The following is an 11,504-nucleotide window of genomic DNA, read 5'->3' on the forward strand; positions in this document are numbered from 1 at the left end:
TTCCCTTTAACAAAACTGAAATCCTCTTAAGAAACGACACACCATTGGACTCTGGTTACCTGTTTGACCTGGAAGGTAGGATGGTTTATCTGTCTGGATGAAGGTCATGGGAGAAAAGGCGTAAATCATAACTCTTCTGACTTCCTCTGAGTCAAATCTGTCTCCATAAACCTCCACTTTGAAGTTCAGGATCTTCATAAACTCCACCACTGGTGCCTGTGGAAAAAAACAGGGATCAGATGAATTAAGTGACAACAAAAAAGGAAGGTTTACAAGACTTCTCAAGGTTTTTATTTTATGACAACATATGGAGCTTAATGGGAACATGATCGATATTTAACATATCAAGATGATTCATGAAACAGTATGATCACTGCGTTCATATGGACCTTTTTAACAGACAGCTGCTGTATGCTATGCAAAATTAAATGCAGGCTTTGCTTATGGGCCTCTATTTACTTTTACCTTTTAATTTATTCACTTCTTGCCTTATTATTCATCTGTGGTTACAATCATCTATTGAGCAATCAGCATTAAACAAAAGAAGACAAAAGTGACTTACAACACTTTCTTTGTAACTCTTGAAGAAATCAAAATAGGACACATTTCACAAACAGATAAGTTTCCATTTACTATGCAGTGAAGACCAAATGAATCAGTAAAGCAAACAGTTCAAAAAGTTGACCTGAAATGTAAAACAACGGTGAAATTCCTCGCTGGATGTTGTCTCGAGGATGATTGTCTCCTCATCTGTGGAGTTCAGTGTGACTTTTATGACCAGAAGCTCTTCAGGCTGCAGAAGATTCATGCAGAATTTGGTTTCCGCTCCAGCTTCAAGGACTCCAGGAACGGTGACAAAGTACTGCCTGCAGCCACAAGAATATGCAACGACGAATAGAGTGAAATCAGAAAGAGTCATTCATACTATGTTTAGAAGATGGCCAAATCAACTACGTCTGTTTTACTAAAAAAAGACTATAAAACATGAACATAACAGCTACCCAAGGTAAAGTCAAAACCATTGCAGCTCCCTGTGCTGACTCGCTGCAGTACAGTATATATTTATTCACATCTAATAGTTTTGACCCTAATTTGAACTTTTAATGTGAATAAATCTGTATTGAACCTGGTTTATGCTTCTGGGCTGACTCTGTATGATATGGATGTAGTATCCATGACACCACCCGTTTGTTCCTGACACAGAGTTTTGAATCCAATAGGACCACTGATAAAAAGCTAAACTCTACCTATTTTTTTTAAGTTTGGATAAGGCAAAGAGGCGACCTTTAGCAGACATTTATTTGCTGTACAAATAGTCATGGTGTGCGCTTGGTGTCGGGTCTTTCTGTAGGAAACTAAGGAGGGTTGACTCCATGACACAGAGGTCAACGCCTTCCAAAGCATTACCTACTTCTGCATTAGATCGTTTGTGTCGTTCTCCACTCAAACAATAGTTGGCGGTTTGTTTCCTATAGAGGCTTCAAAGGAGGTGGATTAAACAGTCAGTGTTAGGCGATCACAGAAATAAGAAGCTATCCAGCAGACCAGCCACAGGACTTTTAGCTTGCGTTGTTTTGATGTGATTTTACAATTTGAAAAGTACACTTTAAACTACATGTACTGGCTTCCATGGGGGTGCAAGGCTTTGCAGACCTATGGTGTAAAGTCAATGCAGGAGTATAACCCAGTCTTTACTCTACCTAAAATAGCCAAAATTTAAGTTTACTTGTCCCAAATTTACCAGTAATGTCAGTAGTCTAATTGTTTTCTTATGAAAAACTAGTGAAATTGAACTAACCACAATGCCCTTATTGACAAGGTTGAACAACCAGCTGGAACAGCAAAAAAAAAAAAAAAAGACAATAAAGCTATCCCTTTGTTATATTTTGGTAACTGCCCTTTATCACTGACAGTATCAAGCATGCCAACTTAACTTTACAGAACCATTCTGCATTAAAGTTAAACATTATAGCTACATTTTTTCAGACAGATCAACAGACTTACGGATCTGCCACTAGCTGACCCACAAACATCCAGCTCAGGAAAACAAACAGTGCCCATGTCCTCGAACTCACAGAAACCTCCATGACTGTATGATGTGAGCAGCAGAGTCTTTTCTATTAGATAGTCCCTGCTTTTGAGCCCCACCCCCTTTCATCCAGAGAGAACACATTTCATCATGTTTTAAGGTACTCTGCTCATATATTGTACAGATATTAGTGTTTTGGGGGACCACACTGTCTGGAGCAGAGTTCCAGAGATATTACATGATTTATTGTATACACATGTGGTGCCCTTAAGAGGTCAAAGTGCAGAAATGCAGGCTGGAACTTTCTGGGCAAAGATAAGTGAACTGGTCTCAGGGGAAATAAGCAGAGTATGTGTGGCACTGCTTTGGTACGGGCACCAAAAATGCTCCCCACAGGTTCATCATAGAAAAACACAACTGATCAAAGCCAAAGGTGTCACAGCGATCAATAAAAAAAAAATGGATCGTCCTCACAGAGCCTTCAATTTCTTCAGTATCTTGACAAGTGTGACAAATCTGGTTTTCACATTGTAGCGCCTTCATTTTTCCAGTTATCTCAAAAATGACTAAAGCTGCTTTTCTTGTAATGATGGAATTATTTTCTCATGATCTAAAGAAAAAAACACTGGGCTGTAATTAGAGAGGGGATTTTGTGCTTTTTGGGCTTTGTTGTGACCCCCTGAGGATGTAGCAGCTTGAAATTATTCATAACTCAAATATGTCCCATTATTGTCTCTCTGGTCTTTTGGAGAACCCTTATTGCAGGCTCTGTCTACAAACAATTCTTTCTAGCTGCTGTGTCATAAAGGCTCCCCCCTCCACAAACCCTCTTCACACTGACAGGCCAGCCCTCTACTGGCCTGTCAGGGGCAGAGCACATTATTCCAGCATGTTGCATGAAGATATCACGCAACTGTTGGAACAGACTGTTTGGGGGAGTTTACAGGCTTCAAGGCACAATATGTCAACCTTAAGACAATATTTAGACCCAAGTCTTCTATATTGTTTATGGGCCTAGTAAGCCGCAACCCTTTTATCAAGTGCTGGAGTTGTTTCTTGGATCACCTTTTTTTTACACATATGTATTTACTTGAAAAAAAAAAAACATTTGCTCTTGCCCTCCTAGTCTGTGTATTTGTTGTATGGCCAAATCAAACAGGTTCAAAGTTAGTGTTGCAGACTAAAGTGAACTTTAGTTGGTCTCAGTGGTCAGTGCTGAAACTGTGAAGCCATTAATTATTTTTTAATTGTTTATTTATCCTGAATTTTCATCATTTTCAAAAGTTCAAAGACTTAGATTCTACTTTAATTTATTTTATTGATATAGACCATAGATTCTATAAAACATGGGACAGGTCACTGTGACATCACTCATTGGCTTCATTTTTTAACATAAAAGATGCAGCATGGTGCAGACAGACGTTAATATTAATGAGGCAGGTATGTTAAGTAAAGGGGATGTCAAGGAGAACGTTTTTTATTCCTTAGCTGAGTAATCAGGTTGAAAATCACAATTTCTTCAGAAATTCATATGAAATTTTGTAGATCTTAAGGCTCAAAAGACAATTTTCTCATCAACTGGCTTGTCTGCTCAGCCGATCCCAACCGCACTGCGAACTTGTGGTCATTTATTGAAACGATGATTTAAAGTGATGTAAAATACAGCTCAAATGAGCAGATCTGGAAAGGTGCAGCACACTCCTGGCAGTTTCCTCCATTCTTCACGGTAACTGTAAGCTGTTCTTTTTTAAAATCTATGTAAATTAATGTTTCAAACTATTTAAAGGTCCCATATTATGTGAAAATCACTTTATTAAGTGAATTAAATTTGTGGGTCTCCGGCTTTGCTCCCAGCCCATAAAATGTGATATTTAATGACAAAATCTGCTCCCCACATCTGGAGAGAAATCTCTCCAGCAACGGGGAGAGGTGTGGCTGTTTTTGGCTGTAGACAACCACATAGTTCCATGCACAAGCTTCCCATCTCGGAAGAAGACAAGACTAAAGCCTGGCTCACACTACAGGATTTTAAAATTCTTAAAGGATTCTGAAATCAGGCTGTATCTCACACATAAGGAGAATCTTCACAGATCATCTTCTCTTAAATCTTAGGCACGCTCTAACAACAAGATTTGAAAATACTGACCAGCACACACTACAGGATTTCACCAAGATTATTCAACCAGAGAGAGAGATGCACCACATGTGCTCAGTTGTTTAATCTGAGGTTTTTAGCGCACTGCTGGGACAGGAGGAGAGAGAAGTGGAGCTGTCTGCAGCGATGCTTTTCATCCATTACCCGCACGCAGAGGGACAGAGGTGAAACTGTTGCTGTATCAGCCAATAATGGCATGATCTCACACCGATCACTGATAAAACAACAGTTTGCTACTGTATGAAAATGGCGTGATTATGTGTTATTTTTAAAGGCATTATTGAACTGGCTCGAGTGGGCCAGTGGAGCACGCAGTCAGCTGACCTGGAGCCTTTGAGTTGCACTTTGAGCCTGTGTTTGTTGTCTGCTGTCCGGTCTCCTATAAGGGGGCTCTCTCTCTCTCTCTCTTGTCTGTTGTCATCCTCAGTGAGAATGAATGTTGTAATCATCCAGAAAAATTTAAAACGTGTTTGAAAATTATCGGGGCGGCTCCGACCAGTCTGTGAGACGATGGTGGGGCTAAAGATTCATCTGTCAACCGCTCACACTAGAAGATAATCATCAACTTTGAGGGTCCCTTAAAGCTATTGTGTACGATATGGAAGCTTTGAACATCTTAATAACATCGTTTATAGGGCTGTTATGGTCCTATGGTCCAATCTACACAATATAAAGACCAAAAAGAATGAAAAAATACATTCAGTATTATGGATGTCCGGATATTACATTTTCACTTCCGATACGATTCCGATACTGCAGCATTGAGTATTGGCCGATACCGATATTAATCCAATACAATATCAGCATTGAACATGCATACTTTTATTATTTATTTTGTAGTATCTCTGTCATGTTAGAAAAGGCTTGATTAAGTGATATTATTCAAACAAAGAACAGTAGTCGGCAACAGTAGGTATGAAGAAAAATTGGTCCATTTATTATTAACCAACGGGTAACAGAAACTGCTTATATCGGAAATTTTAGATGCATTCCGATAAGTTACCGATACTTGTTTTTTTGCTATCGGACCGATATTCGATATCAATATCGGACTGGGACACCTCTATTCAGTATATCAGCAAAGCTGCATACGAGTTGGCCAATCGGATTGGTCGGTGAGTCCATCCAATCCCCTGTCTCCCTCGCTTTGCACCGTCATGCCCATGGTCCCACCTCGTCCTTCCCCACTACCCCTCTCACGTCAGCTAGCTGCTCAGCTACCGAAGCGTCATGTAGCCCGAGAAGACCGAAACCAGGAAGCTGTTACTGTTACCCTCCACAGGTAAGGGAAGAAAACGAAAAAGTTTCAAGGAAAAGACTGAAGCAAGGAAGAATCATGAGCGATACAGGTACCAACAGAGATTGAATATTGGAGAAATGTATGACCCGTGGAAAAAGCTGCAGGGGGATTTGGGACTGAAGACTGATGCCGAGACAGCGGAGTTTCTGTTGAACAGGTAATGACTTTGTTTACCACAGTGGGAGATGTCAGCTGAATAACTCTGGTTAGTCTGTGCCTGTACTGGCTAATGACTGAACGCTGCTGGTCGGAACGGATTGGCTCTGTCAATAGATTTTAGCATAAGTTAGCCACGTATCTTTGGCATTGTAAACTGAGCTAGTGAAGACACGTGAAAGGTAAAGCCTCTCCCACAGTTGGCTCTGCTCTGATCAGCTGGCAGTGGCAACGCCAAACCTGCCCCGCCGGCTAATTCATGGTTTTGATCACGCCGGTCCAATTGAAAAATCTACCACTGTGTGTTACAAGGAGGATGACTGTCTTGTTTGTTACATTTTCTGCCGACCGGCTTCTTGCTCTGTCGGAGAGGGCGTGTTGTAAGGAGGCAAAGAAGGGCGATACGAGCTGGGGGGCGGGATCTTGGAGCACAGAGAGGAGGGGTAAGTGAGGCTGTGTTTTTCAATTGGGTCTCATCAGCCAAACTGGATTTCAGATTGTAGACCATAGCTTTAATCAAGAACTCAAAGTGGGGTGCTCTTAACATCACATACCGGCATGAGAGATCATCAGACACTATGACAAAATATGGTTCTTCTCATCAAACCTTGCAGTTGACTTAATGCAATTGCTAACTAGAGTTACCTTGGCCATGCCATGTAGGCCCAGCATCAACATTACACTGATAAAGCAACATACCTGGATTCATCCGAGATGTTCACATTTATAAAGGTCATATAGTGCAGTTTTAACAAAATTACTAACAAAGTCAGCCAGTCCTAGAGGCAGTAAACACTTTTGTATGCATAGAACAGGTGCTATTCAATACTCTTTGTATCACATCAAAGTCAGTTTTACTCCTTTAAACAAGGATGATAAGATAAAATGTATAATGATAAAATATAAAACAAACATTTGCTTTAACAACATGCACTGAAAATGTGCTGCGTTCCATAGACTTCTGTTAAACTATGGGCCTCATAAAAGCAAAATGTGCAAAAGAGAAAACAGAAGATTAGCATGTATAACCTCAACATAATCTTCCAAGTCTATGGTGCATCATGCATGTCCTTAAAAATGGACACGTCTGGACTTCCTTACTGTAAATGCATCTATTGTTTCATCAAAAGGTATCTTCCTTGAAACCTCCTGATTGATGCTCATTAATGCAAGTCCATTTAGACGCTCTTGGCCCATTGTAGACCTCAGGTAGGTTTTAATCAGCTTCAATCTGGAGAAGCTCCTCTCTGCAGCAGCAACTGTCACTGGAATAGTGACAGCGATTCTGAAGGCCACCCACATATTTGGATAGATTTCCTCCAGTTTCTTCTTCTGTAAGAAAGCCAGAAGTTCCAGGGTGGTCATGTTGGCTTTTGGCAAATGTGGGAAACTCTGCATCTCCAGTGCCAGTTCCTTCCCATCCAGGTCTGACTGCCCACTACAGCTCAGAGTGTTGCTGAGTGTTTCACACTGCTTTGTCAGCTCTTCATTGGTCAGGTAAGGGAAGTTAATAAGGACTCCAAAGTTTCCCTGTACTTCATTTAAGGTCTGGAATCGTTCCTGCAGTGACGCAATGGAAACATCGACAACCACACTGAAAAATGAAATTTCCATTTTCTTTAGTGCATCGCTCACTTGCTCATCAGGAGACTCATAGGAGAACTGTCTCTTGGTTGTTCTCAGCCTCTTCTGTTTAAGAACAACTTGCACATTCATTTCCTCATAGATTTCTCTGGCAGATGTTTGGGCAGAAGCAAATCCAGTTCCTCTGTAGCTGACCAAAGCGGCTTCTGTTTTCTTCAGGAGGTCAACTGCAACATCCAACTGCATTGATTCTGATTGCAACACTTTGCTGACATGTTTGATTTTGGTCAGGATATCATACCATACCAGTACAGATTGAGAAGTGGTACGATCCAACTTCTTCAGCGAAAGATTGTGCCTCAATCTTCAAAACTGCATTTGTGGCTTTGTCCCTCACCTCTAAAAGTGCAGCCCTGACCTCTGCAGCCTGGTACCTTACAGCCTCTACACTGTTGACCCGACTCTCCCATCTGGTTTCTTACCAGGATTTCAGTGTTTTATTGACGTCTTTCTAAGATGGTCCATCTCTGAGTGGAAGCGGAGAAAAGCATGAAAAACTTCTGCAGGTAGCCAAAGTATGATTACGGGAAGCAAAATACTGATATAACAGCCTTGTGTTGATTGGTCATTTTCTTGTTGATTTTTTGTGATTGGTGCTCTTGTTATTGGTGTCTAAATTAATATTCTATTCTGCATTAATCATAAGCTGTGAAGTTTAAGTAGAGAGATCACATTTTTTCTATCACACTACCACACCTCTATTCTCTTTCATTTACATCAATTTAAGTGTCAAAACTGTTTCTACATGCAGGGACCTTTTTATTTTATTGGGGGGACCATTCTACAAAATGCAATAAAAAAAAAAGCCAGGCATATTTTGATCAAAACAGCCAGCCATTTTATCATGTAAAACACTAAGACATGATTAAAATGCAAAATACCCACCCATACATGTCTTATTTACAGTGTGGTCAGCTCCATTGGATTCCTTGCCCCAAAAAATGTAGATTCAACCATTGAAATCATGAATTTAGGTCATCTGGGAGGTAAGATACAGAGAAACTGGTTTTTGAAAGAAGCCATTTTTCAAGCTCCAAGATGGCTGCTATAAGGACCTTAGAAAAAATGGCAACATTGGTTTTCTCATTTGTTACACTATAAGGTTTCCAAAAATGTATAGTTTTACAAATCTCTCATCTGGCTGAACTTAGTGGCCTTGACGAAATCATCCACCAACAAACCTGAGACCCTGGAAATGTGAGTATTTAAATGCTGTGTGCTGTGGAGCAGATGTAAGAGCTTTTTCCTCAGTGCCCCCCCTGTCTCTGTGTTAGCTTCAGGATGCTAACTTTAGCTGTGGTTAGCCTGTTGTTTTAGCCTGTAATGTTACGGTAAACGAGCTTCGCTGTTTTCTAAACATTGTGCACTCGGAGCTCATGGCGCCGTTCTTAGTGACGTGGAAGAGCGGGGCGGTATCAGTGGTGGTTCATTTACATATGAAGGTCACGCCCACTAAATCAGAGCGTTCTGACCAGAGGGGCTATGAGAGCCTGGAAACAATGCTGCTGTGCTTGATTTATTGGCTTTTTGGACCAAAACATGTTACTACCATTTCATGAAGACATCAATGATACATATTGAACTGCAGAAAAGAAGCATGATATGGGATCTTTAATGAACCAGTCTGACTTAATAAAGCTTCATTGGTGTCATTTAAACGAGCTCTGATTACCCGAAGCCAACATACAGTTCATAAACAGCTCATATGGGTCATACGAGGACAGAAACATCGAAAGAATACAAAGATAATTTTTCATTTAAAACATATTTTATCGTGCCATCCTGTTGCTTTTACATTTTACCAGGATATCATTTCACAGCTTAAAATGCTACTTTAGAGTCAGGCTTTTCGCAGAAATAAATAAATTAAGCTCGTTTCTGACTCAAAGTAAATAGAATGATGATGGTGATGCTGCCTTGGTAATGTCCCAGTTAAATTTCAGCTGCATGGGTACTTCAAATCCAGCCAGATGCCCACCCCTCTGATCCATCTGGTATCTCTTGTATTGTGCATCTCATTCCAGTAGTTTTGCCTGATTTTTTTTTTCTTCAGTGGTAGTTTTGTGTTTGCTTTTTGGACATCTGCCTCCTATCTTAATGTCCTACATTGACTGGACCTGCTCGTCTTTGAGACTAACAGCTTCAAAAAAAGAACTTACTGGTAGCTAAGGCTCTCTTTGGCAACCTCTTATTTCATCCTTGACAGTTCCTGGCTTTGTGATATTTAGGAAACGTATTCTACTCTGGGCCCATCCTGACTTCTTTGGACATATTTTTTTCATGGTTCACATGAAAAGCTGCAGTTTCTTGGCTTTTCTATTTGCAGATTCCCCCTTACACATTCTCATTTTCAAAATTAGAGTATTTCCTCTTTGCTTAGTTCTCTTTTCATGCCCATGGTCTTATCAATATCAATGTAGCACACTAATATACACGTGGTTTGTGAATTTTTTAATTCAAACAAAAAGGACAAGGCCTTACATACATCAAACTCAAATAGTGTTTCTTTCTAAACAGCAGCCTTTTAGATTTTCAAGAAAACCACACTTGCATAATAATTTGGAGCACAGTGTATATGTGGACTTTGATATTTGGGTTGCTTCTGCGGTTAAGTGTTAATTTTAAGTCTTGCAGTTGCTTTCATGTGACTCATTCTCAGGTTGTTGTTTTTTTCCACCAGACCCACACATGTGCCGCTTCATTTTCTTTTCGATAGCTTTAGGTAACATAAGCTGTACAACACTTAATGAAGGGCTTCAGTGAAGAGGTCGCAGCAGCCAATGTAGGTCATGTGTTATATTCACACTATTACTGAAACTAATAAAACACAAGAAGAAAGTGGCAGACGTAATCACTCAAATAAAAGTACTATCATTTTTAACACTGACAGCCCTGCCTTAATCCTGTAAATGTGTGATCCTGCTGATAGTTGCTCATTAGTTGTTTGTTTGATCCCCCAGGTCTGTGGGCTGTCGACCAGAAACAGTTTTTTTGGAGCGATGTCCCCGTTAGTTGGAGCAGAGTTGGTCCAGAACCCAGTGCAGCTCTATCGATATCTTCTCCGGTGCTGTAGGCTGTTGCCAACGTCAGCAATGCAGCAGCATTACAGACATGCTATTAGACAGGTAAAGGGTCATTAGAAGTCACAACAAGCGAGGTATGTTTGAAAGAGTCTCGGCCAACATATTCTCCATTATCTTGTGCTCTTGAGCAGTTTTTGAACAGATTTCTATATCATGTGGATTGTAGAGGTTTGAAAATCTTGTTTGAACAACCAGCTTTGTTACTTTAAATCCACATTTGAAATATGGGTATTTATGAGATATTTTTTCTAGCCTTTGAAATAACATATATAACAGCTAATGAAACAAATGCTGATGTGCCAATGAGAGGACATGTTTCACCAAGGGGTGCACGATAACTATCCCACCGATAGTTATCAAGCCAATACCAGGAAATTATTACGTCATTCCTATCGGTCGGATATTAAGGCAGCTAGCCCCGTTAACATGTGTATCTCTATCAGCCCAGCGGTGCCCCACTCCCACTGTAAGACATGAACGGCCTGCAGTGACTGATATGTTCAAGTGGCGTCGCTATAAAAAACAAACAACGCTTCCTGACTGGGAAAATTTAAGAGTTCCCCACAAAGTCATATGACTAGGGATTTATTGAGCTATAATGATTGTACTTTCATTATACGATACATTAAAAATTCATAAAGATTATGAAATGTTTCCAAATACAATAAAAAAGTGTTTTACAATTCAAATTACATTAAAATTTCATAAAAAAAATATAAAATGTTTCTTATTGCAATAAAAAAGTGGTGCGTCTCATAGAGCGGGCTTGGCTCTAACAATGTATTTTATATTGTAAATATGAACTTTTTTGCCCAATATATCCCAAGTCGTGTTACCTTGTGGCTCAAAGTTAACACAGAATGGTCGAACTGAGCTGAACTGTATTTTTAATGCATATAATAAAGTAAATATGAGCATTTAAGCAAAATAAGTCCCAAGTCATGTGACCCAGTGGATTAGAATAAACACAAAATGGTAGATCTATGCCTGCTTTATGAAACACACCACTTTTTATTGCATTTGTATAGATTTCATATTTTTATGAATTTTAAATGTATCTTGTAACATAAATATAAGCATTAAAGCTCAATAAGTCCTAAGTCATGCGACTTTGTGGCTAAAAGTCAACACAGAATA

The 11,504-nt window shown here is 39.8% G+C and overlaps 1 protein-coding gene across 1 annotated transcript in view; it reads right to left on the reverse strand.

Annotated features, from left to right (window-relative positions):
- Positions 1-7,356, reverse strand: part of LOC141797827 (alpha-2-macroglobulin-P-like) — a 32,657-nt gene extending 25,301 nt beyond the window's left edge. Inside the window, 3 exon segments of the mRNA XM_074679511.1 lie at positions 60-216; positions 6,907-7,200; positions 7,276-7,356. Of these exon segments, the coding sequence (XP_074535612.1) occupies positions 60-216; positions 6,907-7,200; positions 7,276-7,356 (532 nt within the window).
- Positions 7,357-11,504: the final 4,148 nt, after the last annotated feature.

The sequence above is a fragment of the Halichoeres trimaculatus genome, unplaced genomic scaffold (genome assembly GCF_033239565.1).
Source record: "Halichoeres trimaculatus isolate MK-OKI-2021-1 unplaced genomic scaffold, fHalTri1.1 fHalTri1_scaffold_9, whole genome shotgun sequence".
NCBI lineage: Eukaryota > Metazoa > Chordata > Actinopteri > Labriformes > Labridae > Halichoeres > Halichoeres trimaculatus.